Raw genomic sequence first — 26,322 nt, forward strand, 5'->3', positions numbered from 1 at the left:
CTATCAAGCCGTTCTTGAAATATTGCATTAACCAACTTGAGAATGGCATTCGTGAGGTCACAGTGACCTTGACCTTTGACCTTTGACCACCAAAATCTAATCAGTTCATCCTTGAGTCCAAGTCGATGTTTGAGACAAGTTTGATTAAATTCGGTCAAGGCATTCCTGAGATATCGTGTTAACAAGCTTGAAAATGGCGTTCGAGAGGTCACAGTGACCTTGACCTTTGACCACCAAAATCTAAATCAGACCATCCTTGAGTCTAAGTCGATGTTTGAGGCAAATTTGATGAAATTCCGTCAAGGCGTTCCTCAGATATCGCGTTAACGAACATCGTACGGACGGACGGACATACGTACGTACGGACGGACAACCCGGATCCATAATGCCTCCGGCCTGGCTATCGCCGGCGGAGGCATAACAGCATGCTGCATCCTGATGGCTATAGCCGTCAGACAAATGGTGGATGACTCACGAGTCATGACAGAAATCAATAAAGAACAACGTTTGCTTCATTATTTTCTGATCAAATATATTTCCCAGATTGGTGCAGCAGCTCCTGCATCATTACCATCGCATGCTCTCTTCCCAGATTGGTGCAGCAGCTCCTGCATCATTACCATCACATGCTCTCTTCCCAGATTGGTGCAGCAGCTCCTGCATCATTAGCATCGCATGCTCTCTTCCCAGATTGGTGCAGCAGCTCCTGCATCATTACCATCGCATGCTCTCTTCCCAGATTGGTGCAGCAGCTCCTGCATCATTACCATCACATGCTCTCTTCCCAGATTGGTGCAGCAGCTCCTGCATCATTACCATCGCATGCTCTCTTCCCATATTGGTGCAGCAGCTCCTGCATCATTACCATCGCATGCTCTCTTCCCAGATTGGTGCAGCAGCTCCTGCATCATTACCATCACATGCTCTCTTCCCAGATTGGTGCAGCAGCCCCTGCATCATTACCATCGCATGCTCTCTTCCCATATTGGTGCAGCAGCTCCTGCATCATTACCATCGCATGCTCTCTTCCCAGATTGGTGCAGCAGCTCCTGCATCATTACCATCGCATGCTCTCTTCCCAGATTGGTGCAGCAGCTCCTGCATCATTACCATCACATGCTCTCTTCCCAGATTGGTGCAGCAGCTCCTGCATCATTACCATCACATGCTCTTTTCCCAGATTGGTGCAGCAGCTCCTGCATCATTACCATCACATGCTCTGTTCCCAAACTGGTGCAGCAGCCCCTGCATGATTAACATCACATGCTGTCTTCCTTTGTCTCCGCCACTGGGATTTCTCTCGTCTTTTCGGACAATGCCGCGGCACGTTGCTACGAGATTTGCACTCGCTGCCGAGTGACTCAAGACACACATATAGTTGGAAGATGGCCACAAACAACTGAAATACCCCCTGTCCCCCCCCCCCCACACACACACCTGCAGTGGCACTTCGACCCGCCCGGCGATCTCTCGGACGATGGCAGCGGTGACGGCGGTGGTGGCATAGCGCTGGTTGCTGTTGAACTTGATCACCGGACCCTGAAACCAGAGAGAGAGTTACAGATATTGACATAATCCTCCTACACACTGCTCACACAACAGTATGGGGCACGACGTAATGTTATGAAACCCTGTTGATGTGTAAACAGTGACATGTGGGCCGTTTGAGTCAAAGCGTGGGCCGTTTGAGTCAAAGCGTGGCCGTTTGAGTCAAAGCGTGGCCGTTTGAGTCAAAGCGTGGCCGTTTGAGTCAAAGCGTGGCCGTTTGAGTCAAAGCGTGGCCGTTTGAGTCAAAGCGTGGCCGTTTGAGTCAAAGCGTGGGCCGTTTGAGTCAAAGCGTGGCCGTTTGAGTCAAAGCGTGGCCGTTTGAGTCAAAGCGTGGGCCGTTTGAGTCAAAGCGTGGCCGTTTGAGTCAAAGCGTGGCCGTTTGAGTCAAAGCGTGGCCGTTTGAGTCAAAGCGTGGCCGTTTGAGTCAAAGCGTGGCCGTTTGAGTCAAAGCGTGGCCGTTTGAGTCAAAGCGTGGGCCGTTTGAGTCAAAGCGTGGCCGTTTGAGTCAAAGCGTGGGCCGTTTGAGTCAAAGCGTGGGCCGTTTGAGTCAAAGCGTGGGCCGTTTGAGTCAAAGCGTGGGCCGTTTGAGTCAAAGCGTGGGCCGTTTGAGTCAAAGCGTGGCCGTTTGAGTCAAAGCGTGGCCGTTTGAGTCAAAGCGTGGGCCGTTTGAGTCAAAGCGTGGCCGTTTGAGTCAAAGCGTGGGCCGTTTGAGTCAAAGCGTGGGCCGTTTGAGTCAAAGCGTGGGCCGTTTGAGTCAAAGCGTGGGCCGTTTGAGTCAAAGCGTGGCCGTTTGAGTCAAAGCGTGGCCGTTTGAGTCAAAGCGTGGGCCGTTTGAGTCAAAGCGTGGCCGTTTGAGTCAAAGCGTGGGCCGTTTGAGTCAAAGCGTGGGCCGTTTGAGTCAAAGCGTGGGCCGTTTGAGTCAAAGCGTGGGCCGTTTGAGTCAAAGCGTGGGCCGTTTGAGTCAAAGCGTGGGCCGTTTGAGTCAAAGCGTGGGCCGTTTGAGTCAAAGCGTGGGGCGGTTTGTGTATAAATAGACAGTTCAGGCTTTGACAGAGATGTTTACCTTGTGAAAAGTTGGTCTGTGGTTTTCTTCGTGCTTCTCCCTGGGAAGACATTTTCCCAAAGTTCAATAAACCAAACATAAATCAACTCCAGGTCTCTAGTTAAGCTTCTTTACAGTATTAAATACAAGAACATGCATGCACTTAAAGAAAATCACTGCTGGTCATCATCTATTTTCTAATGTATTTATTGTGTGCCTATTGTTTTTATCTAAGTATGCTATATGGTTTTTTGTCTTGTGAGAATGACTGCTGGAGCATGAGAAGGAAACATATATTTCCATGTAACCTGATAAGAAAGTGATTTCTTAAGAGTTCCTCTTTTGACTCGTTCACAAAGATACTCTGAACTGAACTATGGCAGGTTCCTAAGCCTATATATTTTGAGAATCCACACTTACTTTTTTGGAACCTTAATTTCTTGACTGGATTTGAAGATTATAGTTGCCCATAATACACTATAGCTGAAGTTTATTCTTCACAGCAACTATACCACAATATATTCAATGACAGTGGATCTACACCTAAATGTCATCAATTTGCTAGTTTACGGTCATTTTTATTGCAACTCTGAACCTTCAAATTCATCAAGCTATTTCCCTAACCATGCCACATTTCATTCCAAATTTAATGCTAGTGTTTACTATCCATGTACAGTAAATATTACAGTGTTACACTGGTACTGACTGGTAGTTGGGGTGGATGGCATGGGCCATATCGGCGCTGATCATGAAGGAGAGTGGCGCCGCCTGCTGGAAGGCGGTGGGGTTAATGGGGGAGGAGGCCAGCCGGCTGAGGATCATCTCCGTCAGGTTGGACTGGGCTCCCTGGGCACTCTCCGAGCCCACCTGACACACACACACACACACACACAAACAAACAAACAAACATGAATGTTATGTATTCCTTTTAAGATCAACTGTTAGCTGAAATTCATGACACAAACATTTTAACAATACAGATAATTCTGTGCTCTAAAAGGTGAAGTATTTAGACAAAGGTCTTCAGATAGCTCTCGAACAAAGTTTAGTAGTGAGAGGGAGAGAGGGCTGCATGAAGGTGACCGCTCACCTCCTCGTTGTCGTACAGAGTGACCATGCGGATGTTGGTATCTTGGGCCAGCGAGTCGCCCGAACAGGAATCCATCAGACCCTGAGAGAGACGTAAAGAAACAACAAACAAGCCGTGAAAAGAGGGGAAGACCTCTTCAGTACAGAATTCAGAGCGGTGTTGTTAAGATAATCCACAGACCGTGTTGTGAGCAGTTTCATGTAGGAACTATTTTCTTAGCAGCTAGCGGGTGTAGTTCGGTTGAAAGAAAATAGTTCCTAGATGCTGCCTGATGCAGCTAGCAGGCAGGTGTAGTTTGGTCGAAAAAGAAAACAGCTCCCAATTCCATGATCTTTATGTTGTAAACACATAACTTTCACAATAGTGAACAAGCACCCCCACTCGGCTCATTCAGGCCAGGTAGTTTTAGAACTTGTAGGCTACCTGCTGCTCCTGCACATCACAGCACAGGCTGAATGATGCACATAAATATAGCCTACATTATGTAAAGTCATGGCATAAATGTGTTTTTATTGAAAAAGTACGTGTCAACTGTCAAGTAAGCTAAGTCTTGTTGGTGTGGACATCACAGTACAACCGTGTTACGGTTGTCACTCGTCTATACCACGTTGTATTTGCGACGGATATATATGCCACTGGATTACATATGTTTCACATAGGGTTGTGTTTTGATTTTTATGTTTTATTTTGTCCAATATTGAAATGTTCTAGAATTGCATGTTGTGTTAACATAGATATTATTTCTATCTACCACTTAGCCTACTTAGGCTGATTTGGTTGCTATTTCTTGTCAGAATGTATTAGCCTCAATGCATGCTGGGAGATTTCACATGTGTGTCTGTGTGTGGCTTTGGGAGGGGAGTCGGCGCACTGAATAAGGGCTGGTTTTGAAAAGCGCTGAGCGCTAAATTAATGCCAGTGGGGAAGATAGCGTTTAAGGCCAAAAGGCCCATTCTGGCACTGCGCCACGCCTCTTCGGTGTAAAGCGCATTTCGGGGCCTAAAAACATGATGCTATCTTCCGAGTCAGGCGCAAAGCGTGTTTTTTTGCGTTTAACGCCAGTTTAGCGCCTAAGGCCAGGGGGAAGATAGGGCCCCATATGTCCAAAACTCAGCAACTCACACCAAAACAATCTAGAATGGATAAATAGCACTACGAGTAAGAGGAAAAATATGAATTTTTGATTTTGGGGTGAACTGTCCATTTAAATCCTTTGATTGACTGCATTAGATACAACCAATAGTCGGGAGTGCAAAGGTCAGAGAAACTAGGAAAGAGAGTGAAGTGCCAAGTAAAGAAATAGGGAAACAAGTAAAGAAATAAGAGCACGAGAGAGAAAAGGGAGAACCATTTTCTAGCTTTACCTTCTGAATTCTGACAGTAAAATGTTTTATTAATGAATTATTTGTTAATATTATGTTTATAGCATTTTGTAAACATGTGATGTTGAGTCTGACCTGCAGGGCGCAGTAGCAGCTGTGCAGGTTGTCCAGACGAGGAGAGTAGATGAACTCTTCGTACACACCTCCCAACGCCTGGGGAGAGAGAGAGACCAAAGGAGACGCTAGTGCAGCGACCAGGACACATATCCCCAATCCAGCATCCCACCCGCAGACACAGCCAATCGTGCCTGTATGGACGCCCGACCAAGCCGGAGGTAACATGGGGGTGCGAACCTGCGACCCTCGTGGTGGTAGGGAATTTACCACTACACTACCCGGACGCCAATCTGATGCAGGTTTAAATGCAATACATTGTAGGATGATGATCATTGATCTATCTGGTTTTGAATTATCACTTGCCTTTCAATATGCCCATCTGTTGTTGCTTGTTGGGTTTGAGTTTGCCATGTTATGATTTCAGCATTTTTTTTTTTGCATTTTATTATTATTTGAAATACGAAATGCAGTTGGCCTACCTTTGAGCTTTTCATGGAGAATATTCTGAACAATATTTGTCATCATTTTAGATTGTTCCAATAATAATAAACAAACATTTGCATAAAGCAAGCATTATTTGTCCACTCCCATGTTGATAAGTATTAAAAACTAGAAAAATATTCCTTTAAGGTACATTTAGAACACATAATTTTTTTGATTAATTTGCGATTAATCGCGATTAAATCTATGGACAATCATGCAATTAATCACGATTAAATATTTTAATCGATTGACAGCCCTACTTGAAACTCGTTTTGACATGTTGAAACTTAATTGCAAAAGGTTGAAGATCAGATTTTCTGTGGTTGAAAAACAAATATGTTTGTAATAGACAGTTATGTAACAAATACTGTATGTCTGTGTGCATGTGTTTGTATATCATAATGTCCTGGTACATATCCTAATATCCTGACGAATCGCAAAGCACAGACACGAATATGGCAATTTTTCTTTTGTGACTAATTATGAAGCTACACACAATGCTATGGATTTATTTGATTTAACTTGAATCACAAACGTCAAGCCGACAGCGAGTGAACTGTCTCTTGGTGGTGGGAGCAGGACTCACCCCGGGCTGCGTGTCGGCCAGGCAGAGCTCAAAGTCCAGCAGGGCATCAGGCTGGACGGCCAGCTCCGAACACAACACCTTGACCAGTGCCGGGTGGTGCTTCTCTGCCTGGAGGAGAGAGAGAAGACGAGAGATGTTACAGGGTCTCCAAACGCTTTCCAGTTACAAATCCTATACTTTCTCCACACCTTCATTTACCTTGTGGATCACTACGTATACTGATAGAAGCTGGGCAATATAGCGTGTTATTACAGTATAGGTTTACTGGGACACAACAGTTTTCCATACATTTGATTGACAGTTTATGCATTTTATAATCTTTTCAAGCCCTGGAAATCATCTCAATTTCCCATAAACTCTCAGATGTTGTGCATGGACCCTGAAGTCCCCCCCCCGCAAACTCTTGTGTCTGGAGATACAACGATGTCTTGTCCCTCTCTGAGCCAGAAACCACCACAATATTTATATTAACAGATGACCAGATGGCCTACTTTGCAGCAACACAAAAGTCAGTCTAGTCACTGTTAATAACAACCACACACATACAGCAATGTGTAGGCCTACAGTGAAAGAACAACTCTCACCATTACGCACTGAGCCATTGCCAACTGCGCAAAACTGTAAACTGGTAAAAAGCACAGCAGCAAAAAGTCATGAAACAAACTGCAAAGGCATCTCCTTCAGCCAACGCCGCGCACGCACGCACGCACGCACGCACACACACACAGCCCTTGATTGACACATTGCCAATAAACACAAGCAGTCACCAGACATAGCCTACCTCTGTTTTCCTGCCGTTTTTCCTCCTGCATCTTTTTTCGCCTTTTCCACTTCCCGCTCTAGAAGGCTTTTTGTTGGGGTCGTCACCTGGCAAGGGCTTTTTAACTCGCTGCCAAAAGTTTGGGATTTTAAGACCTTGTTACATCCATAGACTCGTGCGCCGCGGTTTGAATTTGCAGAGTGGAGAAGCAACACACACCTGGGCAGTGGACCAAACCACTGTGAGGCATATGGGGGGGTCAGCAGCCTATCAGAATGTCGTTTGTGTCTGTTCAAAGTGTAGTGGCTACGCGGAGAGTCACTTGTAAATTGGACCAATCAACAGCCACAAACGTGAATATCAAGTGATCCGTCAAATCACAATAATGTGATTTTTTTTATTGGCTCGTGTGATAGGCCCCTGATCTTCGTAGGGCATGGGGTTGAAGCCCAGGTAAGACCACCAACCATCATTTGAAGGTCCCATTTTGTTCTCAAAAGTGAGATAACTGGCAAAATAGTCAAAAAGGCAGCTGTGTTTCGGCTTTTTCCAGACAATGAGGAGGTAGTGAGAGAAAGGTGGAGGCAAAAGAGGAGAAACAGAGAGAAATACAGAAAAAGAGAAGACAGTCAAGCTAAGAGGGACTGGGTGAAGTTCAATGCGAAGAGCCAAATTCAAACGCTAACGAGGTTTGACTCTCACATCAAGTGGAATGATTCATGTTGATGTCAGGTGTTTCGGATGAAATTGACATTAAACAAGCATGAATTTGCAATAGCTGGGACCACATATGCAAATTTCCGAAATGCAGGATGGCAGGGGCAGCCCACCCTGCTCTGCCTCTGACACCCTGCATTTTGAAATTGCCCTTCCACCCCTTACTAACCCTTTGAGCCAACTGGCATGAACACAAAGACACACACACCATGCCAGATTTCAGCTGTCTGCCCCTGCCACCCTGCATTTTGAAATCCCCCCCCCCCCCCCCACTCCCTTTTAGCCAATTGGCATGAACACACACAGACACACACACACACACACACACACACACACACACACACACACACACACACACAGACACACACACACACACACACACACACACACACACACACACACACACACACACACACACACACACACACACAATGGCTAATTTTAGCCTCATAGGGCAAAAGCTGTGCCTGCTAAAGGGTGGTGAACTTTTTGTGGACCAACCATCCAACCAAGAGTGACTTATTCACCTTATGTAGCCACGCCCATTTGACCCGGTTGTGTGGTTGTTGTCTGGTCGACTTCCGGCTAAAAAAAATAAAAAGGCTGGCTGCTCCAATATCATCCAACTCTGAATTAACTAATAATTTAGTAAATTGTATGTAACATACCAAATAAAAGCAAATGGCAATGTCTAAGAATGCAATGCCATGTAACTGGCTCGTTAATTCTCGCATTCCAGGGAATTAAGTCAACATCTGCAGGTCCTATAGACGTAAATGGCTCGCGCTGCGCTCTGAGGAGAGAAAACCATCTGAAGCTTTCTTTGTTGAAGTCCAGGTATGTTTTACAAGAAAGTGCTCGTCATTGTCCATGATAACGTTATCTGACCTGGCTAACAGTGGATACTTGCTTGCTGTGTACCGAGCTCAAAGTAGTAGGCTACGTTCTTTGTTTTACCCCCTGCACTGTCCGCTACAGAAACATCTTTCTTCTTCTGACATTCTTTTGTATTTCGCGCCGTGACCGCCAGAAGTGTTAACACGACCCAGAAGAATTTGGCCCACCCCCGCGTATGAACATAAGGTGAATAGAGCTGCTGGTCACAGCTAAAGATAAGTGTATCAAATGTGTGTGACTGGAGGTTTTACCGTGGTGGTGGCGCTGACAGCGTCTCCAGATGACACACTGCCCGTCTCCAGCTCCTCCTGGACCGCAGTGGCAAGGATGGGCACTCTGAGATGTAAACGCATGCGCACGCACACACACACACACAGACACACACACACAGACACACACGCACGCGCGCGCACACACACACACACACACACACACACACACACACTAACTATTATGATTAATTTATTAACTACTACGAATATTATGGGGGCCTAATTTTGTGATGTTTTTACTTTTGTTTATTTTGACTCTATTAGAGATGCACTTCCACTACCTTTAAAAAGGAGGACCTTGGCCATTTTTCTTTTCTTTTTTTCTTTTACACACAACTGGTTACAAGACAAACTCTTTTTTTTAAAGCTCCAACTATCGCTGTTATCGCTGCTACAACGCTGTGTGCGCGAAATGAACCATTGTGCGCTGCATGTGTGTGAATTTGACCGGCACAGAATCAGATATATGAGACTGATCTGCCACTCAATGGCTGATCGGTGCATCTCTACTCTTTATCCCCTGAATGTACACTTGTACAGTATCTCAATTTGAGCTGCAAATGAGCTTAACTCATTGAGTGCCAAGGACGAGTATGTTCGTCAATTCAAATACTAACGTAGAGTGCCAAGGACGAGTATGTTCGTCAATTGCGTTTTTTGACGGTGGGACGTGGATCAAAGCCTAATATATCTCCTGTAAAATTTTGGGGCATGTTGAATGTGTATAACCTATTTTACCGACCCATTAGGTGGCGACAGTGCTCTCCAGATTAGAGAAAGTTGAGTAAAAACAGCAGAAAAAGCCGTGATGAAACCATTCTCATGAGAATGGTTTGGCTTTTCGCTGTCGCGCTGGGAGCCGGCGCACAACGGTGGGGGGCTCCGAAAATAGACTCTGGGTGCAGCACACTTTGAAACGTGCAGCAGAAAGCCCAGAATCGGACACAGCTTCATCCCAGCTCACAACCGAAACCCCAGAAACGAGCGAGCCCGATCCAGACTCCCCCGACGAGCGGCCGCCATCCAGGCAGCAGAGACTCGCCTGACACACGCAGCACTCAGAGCGAGCAGAGCCACCAGAGACACACCCACGGAGGAGGAGTTTGCAGTAGAGGGGGGTGGGGGTGCTGTTATATTGAAGGAAATTACTGTTCAGATGTTTCAGGTCAGAAAATATTAGCTTCAGAGTCAGTGATTTGCTTGAAATGCTTAATTTCACAAAAGGCTCAATATCTCAGCTTCTAGATGGAAACGCCTGTTTTTTACCTATCTTCTCCGGCTGATAACTAAAGAACGGAAAATGATATCAATAAACTTTTTTTTGCTGCTGATACAATAGAGTCTCATTGTTCTTTGTGCGTGTTCGGTGTTTACATAGTAATATGACACAATATTCTGTGGGCCTCGAGAAATCACTGAAAACGCTCTGAAACTCTGGCACTGGGAGCGTCCGTTCTCCAAAAGTGGCTGGCACTCAATGAGTTAAGAAACTAAACTAAGAAACAAAAAGTTGTTTTTGAATGTACTGACAGGTGATTCTCCTTGTTGGGGCCAAAGGAGTCGTTGACATCCCGCTGCAGGTGGATGGCGAGGTGCGGGATCCTGAGGAGAGGCCGAGGAACGTGGACCAGCCGGTGAAGCAGCTTGTCGCCGCTCTGGAACGAACACACACACACAGGATGAGGCGGTGAAAAGCCAGCACACACTCATACCACTCTCAGGAGGACAGTAGCAGTGTCACCTGGAGACTCACCATCGCCCTCTGCAGCCATGTAACTGCATGCACACACAAACTGAATACTCAATGTTTTATCATTTGTATTTGTACAGTAACTATACTGGCAGAGACAGCATTATGTTTTAAATCCAGGGGTCCCACATCTTGACTTTTCAAGGACTTTCCAGGCCCAATTCCCTCCAATTCAAGGACTCAACACGGCATCGTTTGAGACAGAGATGAAGGTTAATTACTGTTACAGCACTCACTAAGAATTTTTATAATGAGAACTAGAGGCTCACAGACAACAATTAAAAAGAGAGAGGCTTGAATGAAACACTTATTTACTGTGCTAAAAAGAATATCAAAGGAACTTCTATTTCTATTCTTGCACAAATTATATAAATTCAAGCTATTTAAATGACCCATGTCTATGTCTATTTCTAAAAATGTTCAAGGCCTTGATTATTTTTCTCCAATTCACAAACTTTCAAGAATTTCAAGGACCCATGGGAACCCTGTGATTCACTTCAAAATATATATGATAATATATGGAAAATAACAAGTATTTTTCATAAACCATTGATTCTTTTTCATTCCTCTAGCCCTGTCGGTTATATTTATTCCATTTGTTTTATCCCTCTATATATCTGTTTACTTTACATTAATCTATTTATTTATTATACTTTGAATGTATTGCTGTTTTTCCTACGTTCATCTTTGTCAGTCTAAAATGTGGTACCTTGACCATGACGCGGCCGGCAATGGTCAGGTCTCGGTCGAACCAGGTGTTCCAGATGCCGCCGCCGTAACACTCCACCCCGACCTGCAGACAGCCCTGCTTGGTCCGCTTAGACCTGGGCTTCACCTGAGAGAGGGAGGGAGGGAGAGAGAGGGTAGGAGGACACAACACATCACATCATGCGTGTTCACAACATTTTCATTAAGCATTTAGACTGATTTGTCCTGTAACTACACACACAAAAAACCCCTAAGATGCAAAAAAAACTAAAATGTAGCTCCTACATATTACATTTTTAAATTAACAGGACAAAACACATTCATCATCATCTTCAACCGCTTATCCGGGATTGGGTCTCAGAGGTAGCAGTTCAGTTCCAGCAGGGAACCCCAAACTTTCCTTTCCCTGGCCACACCAGCCAGCTCTGACTGGGGGATCCCGAGGCACTCCCAGGCCAGCGTGGAGATGCAGTATAAATGAGCAGCGGCTCTACTACAAATCCCTCACAGATAACTGAGCTTCTCACCTTGACCCTAAGGGAGATGCCAGCCACCCTCATGAGAAAGCCCATTTCGGCCACTTGTATCCACGATCTTGTTCTTTCGGTCATGACCCATCCTTCATGACCAGAGGTCAATCTTCATTCCTACCCTCACAAATCACATTCACTCAGCTTCATTTTTTAGGATGTTTGCTGAATCTTAAACACAAATGACGATAGAGAGAAATCCAAGACAGTACAGCTTGCCTTTGGCTGATGGACTGAGCCAGCCTGGTGTGACACAGCTTGCCTTTGGCTAATGGACTGAGCAAGCTTGGTGTGACGTCACATAATCTGCTGCAACAGATCCATAATGTCAGCCAAACAGCGATTACGTATTTTCATGGGCGGAGCCCAACTGGTTGCAGAAAGTGACAGCTGGCGGTTCAGTTGTCATAGGAATATGGAAGATCTGCCATGCCTTTTCTATGTATTTTAATGGTTTGTCAGCAAAAGGCAGGTTATCTTAGCAATGGGCTGAGGTTTCCTGTCCTGTACTCACTGCTGGGATGAGTCTAAGGCCATGTCCACACGGAGACGGAAGCTATCTTTTTTTTTTTCGTTTCAGAAAAGTTTTCCATAAACATGGAAACGTTTCAAGAAATGTGTGTATCCACATGAAACCACTGAAACCGCTGTAGAATAACAGAGAAAGACAATCTCGTCAATAATGGCATACAACCTCTAGGGGCGCACAGTCTATAATGTGTATCTCACTGTAGCAGCAGCTTAAACCCTTGGCTTTGCGGGGAGGTTTGCCATGTCGATGAATAAAATGATGAAACCTACAGTATACAGGCAAATGCAGAGCTGTTCAGCAGGGCTGATGGTCTCCCTGTAGCCTACAATATAGAACGTTAACTATCGGTGACATTCCTGATATCATCCACTTCCATGATCTTTAGACATGTTGCAAACACATCCCAGCGTATTGGCCGCTCCTGCACATCACAGCACAGGCTAAATGATGCAACATAAATATACATTATATAAACTCATGGCATAAATGTGTTTTTATTGGAAAAAGTCGCGTCAAGTAAGCTAAAGTCTTGTTGGAGTGAACACGAGCGGATATCACAGACATCACAGTGCAACCGCGTGTTCCTCAAACCTCTCACTTCCCTATTCACGTTGTATTTACGAGGGCTATATATAGGGCAAGAGAGTATGTTGGTTACACTCAGGGTTTAGATTTCATTTCATTTCATTTTGTCCAATATTAAAATATTCCAGAATTGCATGTTGTATTAAAAATAAATATAATTTCTATCTAACACGTTAAGCCTGATTTTGTTTGTGTTATTGTAAAAATGTAGCCGCCGCTAAGCCTTCTGGGAAATATCCGATGAAGGGAGGGGAGGGGTGGATGGGAAGAGTCAGCTGTGTGGAGCCCTGAGGATGTTGTAGGCTACACGCTGTTCTCCGTGTCCACTTGTTGCTGACGGTGGTAATAGAGGAGCATTATATTTTGCTGCAAGATCCCCACTGCTGTAGCACGAACGTTACTGCCATGATTGTTATTGTTGCTGGTGGAGAGAGGTGGGGCTATGGCGTCATCGTTTCAGGAAAGATGCGTATGGGTTGTAAACACGGAAATGCAAGGGTGGCGTCTTCAGATTTAATCACTCTGGGACCCGTTTTGAAAAATTAGCGTATACGGCCAGAACGTATAGTCCCAGAACGCGGTTCCATCTGGACGAAACGGCTATATGACAAAAAACTTTAGCGGATACACCTAAAGTCGTCTCCGTGTGGACATGGCTTAAGACAGAGGTTTTAAAAGTGGGGGCAGGCCTCCCCAGGGGGACTCCAAACCGTTTCAGAGGAGGCTCAGTGAATGGAAGTAAAAGAAATATTACATTAGTTATTACTTACAGTAATCAAAAGGACATAGAATAGCTTAAATGTGTGTGATTTGGTTAAGGAGACTCCTTCTCACTTTCGTAGAGTCAGAAACAAATAAATGCCTTCAGACAGACACCTTTTTATCATTTGAAACTATTGTGTCAATTGTTGAGATCAAATAATTGTTGGGATCAAACAACATAATCATGATAACATAGGCATCCAGGAATTTGGTGGTGGTGGGGGGGCTTTGTCTGAGACTTAAAAACCCCTGGTCTAGGATTCAACTAAATGGCCAAAGTTACAGTGGCCAGGCATCTTCATATACTGTACCTAGTGAAAAAGCCAGCGTCTATACGGCACAAGACATTATTTTCCCTTATTCCAGGGATCTCGCCAGTTTCACTCCTACTTGTTTCCTCTGAATTTCTGCCACCACAATGCGTGTGCAACTGCTGTGACGTAACACGTGATGTCCAGTGCAGATTGGTCTATAAGGACAATTTATATAAGACAATGTGAGTGAGTTCTCACCCTGAGGCATGGGCTGTCGGTGTGAGCTCCGATCATGGAGAAGCCGTTCCCTGGGAGGTAGAGTCCGCCCACCGCAAAGGCGATGAGGCTGGAGTAGTTCCTGGTCACAAAGTACTGCAGAGACAGACAGGAGCGAGAGGGAACGCAGAATTATCTGGATGCTTGACTCAAACTGTATTTAGAGAAGTCAAAGTCAGAAACCACAAGGCCAAAGTTACCCCTCAAACATTTAAAATCAATATTATGATTTATCATATTTCAGTGGAATCATATGGTGAGGATATTACAACAAATGTTTAGGGCCTCTGGAAGAAAAATATAATTATTTTCACAGATTTTAAGGGGGGATCATAATATTTCAAGAATAAAGTCATACATTGGCAAGAAGAAACTTGTATGCCTACATTTTCAAGGCCAAAGATTTGCAAGCCAAAGATTTTGAGGGAAAAACGTCTAAATATGACAAGAACAAGGTCATAATAGTATAAGAGTAAAGTCATAATATTATAAGAATAAGACCATAATATTACAAGAATAAGGTCATAATATTACAAGAATAAATTCATAATATTTTGAGGAAAAAAAGTTGACATATTACAAGAAATTACAAGAAAAACTAACTATTTCAAGAACAAAAACGCTATAACGAGAATAAAGTTATAAAATGTTAAGAAGGAAAAAAACAACTGCTATATGAATTGATGATAACAAGTAAAATGGTATCTAAAAACTAATATTAAGGAATACCATTTGAGAATGTCTGTTTAGCAGAGCTGTTACTCTCATCACTGGGGGGCCATGGAGCAGTGATAGAGCTGTTACTCTCATCACTGGGGGGCCATGGAGCAGTGATCTCAATACAGACCTTGCTGGAGGGCTTGATGTCCCACTGCTCCGCCTCTTTCAGCTCTATGAAGCCGGCGTTCAGCAGACGATGCTTACATTCTTCGACCACTGGAAGGCATCAGAGAGGAAGAGGATATTGTCTCTACTTATATATTATGTGAACGGAACCATTTCTGCTTTCTGTATCATCTGTCTGCTAGAATCCAGTTCACTGCTGCACTAATTTTACAATGCTTTGCAAAAGTCAAGAGTGATTTTTCATCTGTATTGAAATTAATTCTACTTTCCTGGCAAAAATCAGAAACATGACATGAAAGCAAGTCTATAAAATTGCACTTGAAGAAGAGATTCAATCACTTTCAATCTTTTAATTGTTATTTTTAGCCACTTTTCATTTGTTGTTTCCCTAATTATTGTTTTTTTTAACCTTTTTCTGCATTTTGCTATTCCTTCGATTTGTGTGTACATTTAAATTCTGCTTTTACATAAGATCTACACAGGTGAAGTTTTTTTTTTTTTTATCATTATCTTCCTTCACTTTGTTCACACTTGTGCATGCCTGCACCAAGTGGGATGCCATAGGTCACAGTGCAAAGGTGGGAGACGTTATGAAATGTGTTTCGTCTGCAAGATTCCTCTATCTTATCTCACGATCAAGGTCCTTTGTAAACCAGTACAATGTCTCAACTTTGGACGTTCTTATCCCTGACACTTCTGCCTCTTTGGGAGATAACTTCACACCAGACTCAAACACAGCGCTCCACCGTATTTAAAGAAAATGTCAGCTTTTTTAAAATAAAGCCACAACACCCGATGGTGTGCTTTGGTGAACGAATACTGTAGGAGTAACAGGCAAACCAGTTATAAAACGTGACATTTGATTAAATAACTGCTGTCTGGTAGATCAGATTATGCCGAATTTACTAGTGGAAGTCATGATAGGCACCTAGCCTGCCTGCTGCCCCCTCCCCCCCACCTCTACACATAAAGGAATCTGAGGTAATTAGCATCTTCAGAAGGTTAAATACCAGAAAACCAGCTGGTCCTGACGCCGTATCACCCTCTGCCCTGAAGCACTGTGCTGACCAGCTGGCTCCAGTACTCACAGACATTTTCAACTCCTCACTGGAGACCTGACACGTACCAGCATGCTTCAAAACCTCAGCCATAATCCCTCTCCCTAAAAAGGCAAGGCCCTCTGCACTCAAAGACTATAGACTAGGGAAGCACCGATCGATCGGCACGTGACTGGAAATGGCCGATTTTCACGTGATCGGCCTCGATCGGTGATCTGCGCCGGTCACTCTAAAATGCCGATTCTGTGAGCCGATTTTCAAGTGACGTGCGCGCACCCAAAAGCAGCGAGACAGAGACGGATGAGTTGCAGCCAAAACAAAAGCTGCCACTACAGACATGCCACAGCATGTCTTCGTCGGTGTGGAGCCGCGGAGGGGCAGGGTAGGTTGGAGTCCGCTTCACCTCACCAGCTCTTCCCCGACCAGCGTCCACTTCACCGCTGCCTGCTGCTGCTGCTATCTGTCAATCACGACTCACGTTGTAACGTGGATACAGCCAGGAGAGGACTTGTGTTTCGTATTGCGAATAGAACGACGAACATAATAATAAAACGCATCGGACCAGTGTGCGAGATGATTTTTTTTCGAATGGCGGATTAAAAAAAACGCGCTCTGTGTGTAAACTACGATATTCAAACGGAGTCAACTCAAACTCATTTCCTCATCTAGGCTACTCAATAACAGCCAAATCCACAACTGTAGAGTGGGCATGGCTTCGAAGGTCTCTGGGCTCCAGAGCTATAGGCTATAAACTCCTTGTCCATGGATAACATTTTGACGTTTATTTATTTTATTTTATTAGTTTATTTGGTAGGGACATATACAAAAAAACATTAAACCCCATAGGGGAAGATATGCTTTGTAACAGATTTAGCCATAGGCTACTTTCCATCTGAAGCCCCTGTTCTGTTGCACCTTTTTTCTTTTGGAAAAGTAAATGCATGATAGCTGTGGGATATACTGGAATTAATTGTTTTATATTCATTGTATTTACACAAAAAAGAAAAGCTCTGTCCAGTAACCTGGAACACTTTTATTTTGAGATGTTTTTGAGTGAGATCTTCCTACCTCATGCAAATGATAAGAAATGTGACATGAATGTTAATTTTCTATTAAAGCAAAGTAAAAAAGTAAAAAAATAACCCGCCAATTATTGTTCTTAGAAAAAAAATCGGAATCGGCAAAAATCGGTATCGGCAAGTCAGACTATTCAAAAATCGGAAATCGGCCAACAAAATCGCAATCGGTGCATCCCTACTATAGACCTTTGAGCGCCTTGTCCTGTCCTACCTCAAATCCATCACAGACCCACTCCTGGACCCCCTACAGTTCACCTACAGAGCCAACAGGTCTGTAGACGATGCAATAAACATGGCCCTCCACCACATCCTCACACACCTGGACAATGCAGGAACCTATGCCAGGATCCTATTCGTTGACTTCAGCTCGGCGTTTGACACGATCCTCCCAGCCCTGCTACAGGAGAAGCTCTCCCAGCTGGGCGTGCCCGACCCCATCTGCAGATGGACCACAGACTTCCTGACTGACAGGAAGCAGCATGTGAGGCTGGGTAAGCACATCACTGACTTTCGGTCCATCAGCACCGGCACTGCCCAGGGCGGTGTCCTCTCTCCCTACTTCTTCGATCTGTACACCAACAGCTGCACCTCCAGTCACCAGTGCGTCAAGCTCCTGAAGTTTGCAGATGATACCACCCTCATAGGGCTCATCACAGACGGAGATGAGGCGGAATACAGACAGGAAGTTGACCATCTGGTGACTTGGTGCAGTCAAAACAACCTGGTGTTAAATGCTCAAAAAACAATGGAGATGATTGTGGATTACAGGAAGCACAAAGCCCCACCTTCCCCCATCACCCTGGGTGACTCCCCAGTCAACACTGTGGAGTCCTTCCGCTTCCTGGGGACCATCATCAGCCAGGACCTAAAATGGGAGCTGAACATCAGAGCTCTCACCAAGAAGGCACAGCAGAGAATGTACTTTGTGCGGCCGCTGAAGAAATTCAAAGTGCCAAAGGCCACGATGGTGCACTTCTACTCCTCCATCGTTGAGTCCATCCTCACCTCCTCCATCACCGTCTGGTATGCTGCTGCCACTCAAAAAGACAGCAACAGACTTCAGCGCATCATCCGCTGCGCTGAAAGGATAATCGGATGCAACCTGCCATCCCTCCAAGACCTGCACGCAGCCAGGACACTGAAGCGGTCTCGCAAAATCATGGCTGACCCCTCCCACCCTGGCCACAAACTCTTTAAGACACTCCCCCACGGCAAGAGACTGAGGTCTGCCAAGACCAGAACCACCCGCCACAAGACCAGCTTCTTCCCAACCGCCATCAGCCTCACCAACAAGGCCCGAAAACCACTTCCGCCAAGGGCCTCACAAACAAACCCCCCCCCCCCCCCCACACACACACACACACACACACACACACAGGGGTAACTGACTGGTAAATTGATGTAAATTGATGTAAATTCCCTGCACATTAGCCTATTTAACTTAGCCTGTAAATTTCATGTACATTCAATGTAAACTCTCATCTAAATGACTGTAAATTCATGTAAATCCACTGCCTATTTAATGTATATTTAACTCAGTCTGTAAATCTCATGTAAATCCAACGTAAATTCATATTTATCATCCACAGAACACTTCACCACTCATGTACATATTGTATATATTGACTCGATTTGATTTGATTTGATTGCACTTGCACCTTGCGATTGCTGTTAGTTATCTTCCTACTTCTTATCCCTGTATATTGATGTAACCGCTACGCTGCATACAGACACTAAGACAAATTCCTCGTATGTAACTTGCATACTGTGGCAATAAAAGTGATTCTGATTCTGATATGCAAAGCATCTTTGTTTTCTAAAAAGGAAAGCAATGCAATAGCTAAAATAAAGTATATCATTATTATTCACAAAGACAGTCTGTCCTATACAAATTGTGAATTCTTTACTATGAACGAATCGATACTCCTGTTGCCCTGATACTGTATAAGATGATATATTCAATTTGAGCAGAAACCCAAGAGAACGACATATTGTTGAAAGTAACACATGGTTAACTAAATCAGTGTGAAGCGAGTTTCATTCCAAAAGACATCCACCTTTTTGAAAAATGTGACACCTCTGTCACTGCTGCTGGCATGAAATCAAAGCTCATTGCTGAATATTATTGTCATCAGCTGCATTGAGCCCGCTACTGACAACAGTCGAGGACATAATAATGTTTGTAAAAGTCTTTATCCTGTGGATATCATACTTTACATGTACTTCAGAATCGATAAATCACAAAATAAGAAAATATACTGAGTGCCAAAATCTGTGTGTCTGTGTACTCTGAAGATAGATGAATTAAAGGCTAGATCCCCTCTTTACCATGGTATGGAGACACTCCTCTGTTGACAAACTGCAGGAACTCTTTGGCAGCGGACTGCACGGCTTCTTTGGAACTCTTCATGATCAGAGACTGAAAGAAAGAGTACACGAAGTTGAGAAATGATGCAGCCAGGAAGGCACAAGGGATGAGACAGCAGCGCTAACGGCTATCAGGCTGGAGTTCCATAATCGGACACGAGCGACATAACTCTTCCCTGTCTACGTTGCTTTACACGAAGTCCGATAATGGATGCAGGGCGGTGTAGCTAATATTTGCTAGCTGACCTGCACAGCACAAGACAAGCCTGCCGCCTCTTCCTCGTCCCTCTTACTCTGTCGGCTAAAGTCAAAGCAGTTATCAGTGAATGAGCAGCACCTCCACATACCGCACACTCAATAATCATCTTTTATGGCTCTTACCTGCATTAATAAGACTTTCAAACTCTGGACCCGGCGTACTGAAACCGACTGAAACAGCCGAGACACACCGACAAACACACACACAGACACTCAAATCAGCTGACAGCAGCAGAGCGGCTGCCTGTCACTGTTTTCCGAACGAGATGCGCCATCTAGCGACCAGGAGGAGCAACTGCAATCTTCTTCTTCTGTTGAGTTTTACCGGCACCTACATTGCTAAAAAACTATAGTGCAAATACAATATCAATAAAAAATGTCCACCCAAAATGCGCCCATTCATCCCAATATCCATACTGTGGGCCAGACCAGTCGTCAAGGCGGAAGCGAACGCTTCATTCAGCGTTTTCGTCAAGTCATCTCCCGAAATGTCCTCAATATCCAAAAATTTCCTGGTACCGTTCACCGCCAAATTGATCCTCTCTGACTTGCTTTCTATCTCCAGAGCACAGTTGATCACCGCATTGCCATGAAAGCCAAAAAGGCTTTCTTGTCCACACAGAAATTGTTTCCAGATTCACCAGCACCCCTCTTCTCCTGTTCCTTTCGTAGGCTACTTCCATTATCTCATGTTTTCCTTTCCACACTTTTAACTTAACTGCCTCAGCATAAGATAGGCTATTCCTTTCTCTTCTCTTACCTTGTTCACTTTTACCTCTCTAATCCTTTTTGGACACTGTTTTGACCCTGCATGATGCGACCCCCCACAATGCTGGGGGTTCCTCTGCCTTTCCGACCTGCCCTTTACACCCCTCAACTTCACATTCATCTTTCCCACATCTCCCACATATTGTATCTCTTCTGCACACTGCAGCTACATGACCATATCATTGACAACAAAAGCACATAAGAGGCGCTCTCTCAAACGGCCTCACCTATAGCTCACACAATCTACAAACACTCTTTCGGGAACTCCTGCTTTAAAAGTCAAACACACAGACAGACTGTTCTCCTTCTTACCTTCTACAAACCGTCAATCGTCTTGCCTCAAACACACCGTCTACTCTACATCCTCAAACGTGTCCACGTCAACATCAAGTGGAACACCACTCACCACTCCCTTTTTCATGGGCTCTTCCAAGAGCAAAACACTCTACCCTACAATATTCATAGTTTCTTATATCAATGACTTTCAAACCCTGAGCCTTCGACACATTACCATTCCACTTCTAGTTACCCTGACAGATTTAACCATTCCCACTTTCTTTTTAATGAACTTTCCTACGTCGTGTGGATTACTGAAAATTCCGTCATCCTTCGTTAGCCTACTGCTTTCATACCAACAAGAAACGGACCAGACTTCACTTTCTTCACTTGTTGACTATTGTCACTCGACATACTAGAGAAACTTTTTCGTTTATTCTCCAGCCCCCTCGAATCTTCATCAATTTCAATTTCATAGACCGTATAAATAAAAGCAGATGATTATTACAACAGGTTTTTATTTATTTATCATGCAGATCACCATATTTTGACATTAGTATAACGCTAATGTATTACGTTTGTAATAATAATAAGAATAAGAATGATAAGAATAATATTAAGAATTCAGCAGATGGCGCATGCGCAGTTTACTGCTTAACTAATTCGCAATGCATGACGGGAAGATAAACCCTGAAACAAATCTTAAATTAACATTTATATTTCCTTTACATCAAATGTTTCGGAACAGAAAAGTGCGTATGAGAAAATACCATTGACTGTAGGCTATAGGCCACATATTATGTGTGTATTTTCAGCTGACACCGTGAGTCAAAGCGGTCAGTCGGTGAATGACCCAACCATCTCGAACGTGTACAACTCATACTTACCTGGCAGGGGAGACACCACGATCAAGTAGGTGGTTCACCTTTGGCGAGGCTCGGCCACTGCACTCCGGCTGTGCTGACCTGAAAGAATTCCCCAAATGTGGGAATCTCTACTGCAAAATTTCTGGTAGTGGGGGACTGCGTTCGCGCTCTCCCCTGATAAGATGTCTAAAGAAAACAAATAAATCGCGCTGTAACGTTCTTAAACGCTGGCGTAAACATTATTCCTATCAAGGACTCATTCAACATGATTTGATATGGTTTTTGGTCCATAATGGACACCCTTGGAACCACCTCAAGGACCACTGGTGGTCCCCGGACCCCACGTTGAGAACCACTGCTCTAGACTATGGTACATACATACGTAAATTCCGCTCTCATCGGCATGCCAGATGTTGTCTTTTTCTGTGTATTCTTCTTCTCTCATCTGCTCCCACTCAAGCCATTCTTCGCGTGACACAGCCCCGGCAGCCTCCCCGCGCAGGTTCTTATGAAACACAATGTTCTCTCTCTTTTTAAATCGATCAAACCAGCCTACGGAAGCTTTGAAATTATCCTCTCCCAGGCTCGCAGCCAGTTCTTCTGCCTTTTCCCTCAACAAGGGCCCGCTCAAGGGGGCATGGGCATCATGGGCATGATCTATCCACTGGAGGAGGGCGGCTTCAACTACAGGCGCTTTCCCCGTGCGCTGTCGCTTTCGGTCTCCATCACCATCTCCAGCAGCCATGACTGTTCCTCTCTGTTTGAGTAGACTGCACAAGGTAGCCTGAGGAACACCAAGTTTGGCTGCTGCATCTCGTTGGCTCGTCTTTGGCAGTGTGTCATAAGCTTCGAGGATACTACGTTTTTCATTGAGTGAAAATGACTTTCTTTTGCCCGTCATGATTTCAATGTGCAAGCAGCATCAGCATATAGGTCATAGGATGGCAACATGATGGCAACGCAATCTAGGATGGCGAAGGAATGGCTGGGATGGGATTAGGGATTAGGCCATTGGTTGAGGAATGAGGAGCGATGATTGGTTAAAATTAGGGTAAAACAGAGTAAGCCAATCAGAGGCAGAGTAGGGCGGGTCATGCCTTTGCCCAGCCGCTATGTATCATGGGAGAATAGCCTATTAACAACAACCAGTGGGATCCTCTTATAGTGATCACGGTTAATAGTGATCAACTGTTTATAAGGATCAAAAAGCTTCACACAGAATCTTTGCTAGTTTGAATAATTTGTTTATAGTAATCAGGTCTGCTTACAGTGATCATTTTGGGTCTTCTCATACATGAGAGCAATGGAAAACAGAGCATAGGCTATTTAAAACTGCAATAGCCTATAGAATTAGGCTACTGCAGTTTTAAATAGCCTATGCTCTGTTTTCCATTGCTCTCATCTATGAGAAGACCCAAAATGATCACTGTAAGCAGACCTGATTACTATAAACAAATTATTCAAACTAGCAAAGATTCTGTGTGAAGCTTTTTGATACTTTTTGATATTTGAAGCTTTTTTTTACTAACAAACGGCCAAAAGTGAGCCAACAAGATGCAGTATTATCTTCTCTCTTGGTCCTCCAGGATAGTGGGAGGTAATGGTCCATTCAATACAAGTAGCAAACTTCCCAAATGGAATTTATTTTTTACTTCCCACCTGAGTGTACAAGAGAGGAAGTTGGTCTTGTCTGCTTTCAGACAAGATCAACAATGCCAGGCTAAAGGGCTACGGCGTAGTTTAACATTAATGTTACAGAGAACAACTTAACCCAGTCAAACTTTTTCACATGAAGGACCCCTAAACTGACACAAATTAGCCCACTGACCCCATTTAATATGACAAAGCGTGCTCTAGCGTCCCTCACCACAAGGCCGGGTTGTAACACATAAAGGGGAGTCATACACCAAAGTAAAAGTTAAAGCAATAATTTATAACTAAAAGTAAGGGGGAGGGGGGGGATTTATTAACTGTCTGCTCACATTGATAGCATTACAGGTTCCTAGGCTAGCAATCACCAAATGTCTGTCTGCCATTTATGTTCATCACAGAAGCACTCTGTGGCTGCACATTCAGAATTGCTCAAGTTTAATGTGTCGTGATGAAAATAATTTCCTTGTGATTCAAATCTAATCTTCTGGAAAGTCTTTACCATAGACATAAATAATATGGACGTAGCGATCCCATTACATTTCTTCTCCCTGGCGGAGTTCAAGCGTTGGCCGTCACCATCTTGATTTTTCGTCAGCAGAGTGGGAGGGAATGGGTTGAGGCTTTCCACACCTCCCATGAGATGGGAGTTTCCCAGAGCCGCAGGTCCACCTGCTATTGGTCCATGATCGGCAAGCTGCCCGATCACTGGACAGGCAATCTGTCAATCACCCCCTTTTCTATCATCTATTTTACTCCAAACGTGCGAGTTATATAAAAATGTACCCCCCTAAAGGTGAAATTAGCTATATAGATCAAAACCGTGTTTTGCCCCTAACTGGAAAGATGTTTAATCCTGTTACAAAGTCGGGCATTTTAACATGGGGAGATCTGCCTACTGCCCCCGATCCAAGTGGCCATTCAAGGAATTAAAGCTTAAACAAAGACTTCTGTATATATCTTGTTGGGAAAGGGGGTGGGCTTGCCCACTGGTCTTGACAAGTAGGCCTAGGTTAAGTTTTGTGCCAACAGATGGCAGTATGGTTCAGTAGCTTACCAAAGAGGAAGAAAGAGAGCTCTAAAGATAAACCATCTGAAAATGGCTGACATGCACTTTCTCAATGTGTCAGATATGGCTGTCCTTTTTATATCTATATTTCAGTTATCATCAAAATAAATAAATCACAATAAAGAACACCACAGATAAGATGATTTTCCACCTTTAGTGGAACATGAAGCATGACATGGCAACCATGTGATTCATGGGGGGCACCAGGAGATGAAGCTGGGACCTCTTGATCTGCAGACAAATGCTCTACCACTGTGCTAGACCCCCTGTTCTTCATGTAAATCTAGCATAGGTTTTGTACCAATCCAAAAATATCGGGATCCAGAGCTGGGATATCGGGATGTTGCAGTCCTCTCTGTATACTTTTCTTTCCAAAAATCAAAGCCCAATGCAGTAAGGATGAACATTTCAACAGCTGTTTGGTGGAAATGGCAAATTAAAGCTTGTGTTGAGGACCACGTGCTTTCCAGGGGGCACCGGGAGTTGAACCTGGGACCTCTTGATCTGCAGTCAAATGCTCTACCACTGAGCTATACCCCCTCATATAAAGCTAGTTGTCTGTACACCACATGACTAAATAACTCAGGATGTTTTCTATAACAAGATTAAAACTCTATGCTCATCAGTTGTCCATAATGAAAATCCCCATGATTTTTTTTATTCTACATTTCATGACATGTTGGATTTATGATCAGGTCTTCTATTAAATTAAACAGAAAAGGTTCAAAATAATGTTCTTTCCCATTTGTTTCAACCATAGCTTTGCATGCTGCATTACATTTGCATGGAGACTAGAACTAGGGAAGACTCCCACATTTCTATTCAAAAGGTATTTCCTAGCTATTCAGAAGCAGGACATTTCAGATTCACCAGGCTGGTTGCTCATGGACCCCCTGTGTGGGATCCCGGACACAATACCTCTTACAAGCATATAAGCACCTTACATGACTGGTAGCATGACTTAATATTGAATGTTGATATGGGTTTTGTTTTTGTTTTGTTTGCTTGTTCGTTGTTGTTTTTCCAGTGTCTGAGCCTGTTTGTTTGTTACGGCAGCGTAGAGCTGCCACACTGGGAAAATAAAGTATCTTCAGTATCTCGTTATAATGAGATAATTATTTCATTATAATGAGATATTATCTCGTTATAATGAGATACTTATCTCATTATAATGAGATAATATCTCATTATTGTGCATGGTTCAGATACAGATCAGAATTCAGTGGCATTGGATGGTTGCTGGTTTCGTTTGGACCCCTGTGAAGGCTGTAAAGGAAGATTAGGATGCTCTACCAACTGGGCTGCAGGCTCCTCTGTGCTTGTTTTATGCTACTGACAGTGTTGGAATAACTAAACATATCCTCTACAAGTTAAGCAATCATTTGTTGTTAAATTCTGTTAAATATAAATTTAAGAGTGAATGTGCTGGTCAAAATATCAAACTCAAAACTGGGAAATAATTATCTGTTTATTTTATAATTAGTGAGACAACAGCCTAAATTCATGATGTTGTGTCGATGTTGGTCTCTCTCTCTCTCTCTCTCTCTCTCCCTCTGTGTGTGTGTGTGTGTGTGTGTGTGTGTGTGTGTGTGTGTGTGTGTGTGTGTGTGTGTGTGTGTGTGTGTGTGTGTGTGTGTGTGTGTGTGTGTGTATTTGAGACTGGTATAGACATATAAATCTATCTACTGTGCAACAGCTACATGAGTCCTGTAAATCTCTAAAGTGTAATGTTTCGTGCTCGCTCCTTATTTTGGGCTGTTTGCAATGTTGATGCATGAAAATAAATGTATTCTACTCTTATTCTACTCTTAGTAGGCAGCAGGCTACATGGCTCTGGACAGAAAGTGGCTGCTA

The 26,322-nt window shown here is 43.9% G+C and overlaps 1 protein-coding gene across 5 annotated transcripts in view; it reads right to left on the bottom strand.

Annotated features, from left to right (window-relative positions):
• Window positions 1–22,207, bottom strand: part of dnpep (aspartyl aminopeptidase) — a 31,859-nt gene extending 9,652 nt beyond the window's left edge. Inside the window, exons 1-13 of one of the 5 annotated variants that reach the window (XM_083634019.1) lie at window positions 22,132–22,207; window positions 19,543–19,633; window positions 15,079–15,167; window positions 14,214–14,327; window positions 11,294–11,419; window positions 10,365–10,489; window positions 8,814–8,898; window positions 6,189–6,296; window positions 5,138–5,215; window positions 3,681–3,761; window positions 3,297–3,457; window positions 2,612–2,651; window positions 1,438–1,539 (exon numbers count right to left, since the gene is read on the bottom strand). In XM_083634019.1, coding sequence (XP_083490145.1) covers window positions 1,438–1,539; window positions 2,612–2,651; window positions 3,297–3,457; window positions 3,681–3,761; window positions 5,138–5,215; window positions 6,189–6,296; window positions 8,814–8,898; window positions 10,365–10,489; window positions 11,294–11,419; window positions 14,214–14,327; window positions 15,079–15,167; window positions 19,543–19,633; window positions 22,132–22,194 — 1,263 coding nt within the window. In that variant the 5' untranslated portion in view covers window positions 22,195–22,207. Of the gene's footprint in view, window positions 1–1,437; window positions 1,540–2,611; window positions 2,652–3,296; window positions 3,458–3,680; window positions 3,762–5,137; window positions 5,216–6,188; window positions 6,297–8,813; window positions 8,899–10,364; window positions 10,490–11,293; window positions 11,420–14,213; window positions 14,328–15,078; window positions 15,168–19,542; window positions 19,634–19,827; window positions 19,849–19,962; window positions 20,028–20,919; window positions 20,966–22,127 lie in introns of those variants that run through there. The other 4 variants (XM_083634020.1, XM_083634022.1, XM_083634021.1 and 1 more) reach the window with 4 other exon arrangements.
• Window positions 22,208–26,322: the final 4,115 nt, after the last annotated feature.

This window comes from Poromitra crassiceps (genome assembly GCF_964638095.1).
Source record: "Poromitra crassiceps genome assembly, chromosome: 3".
Lineage (NCBI taxonomy): Eukaryota > Metazoa > Chordata > Actinopteri > Beryciformes > Melamphaidae > Poromitra > Poromitra crassiceps.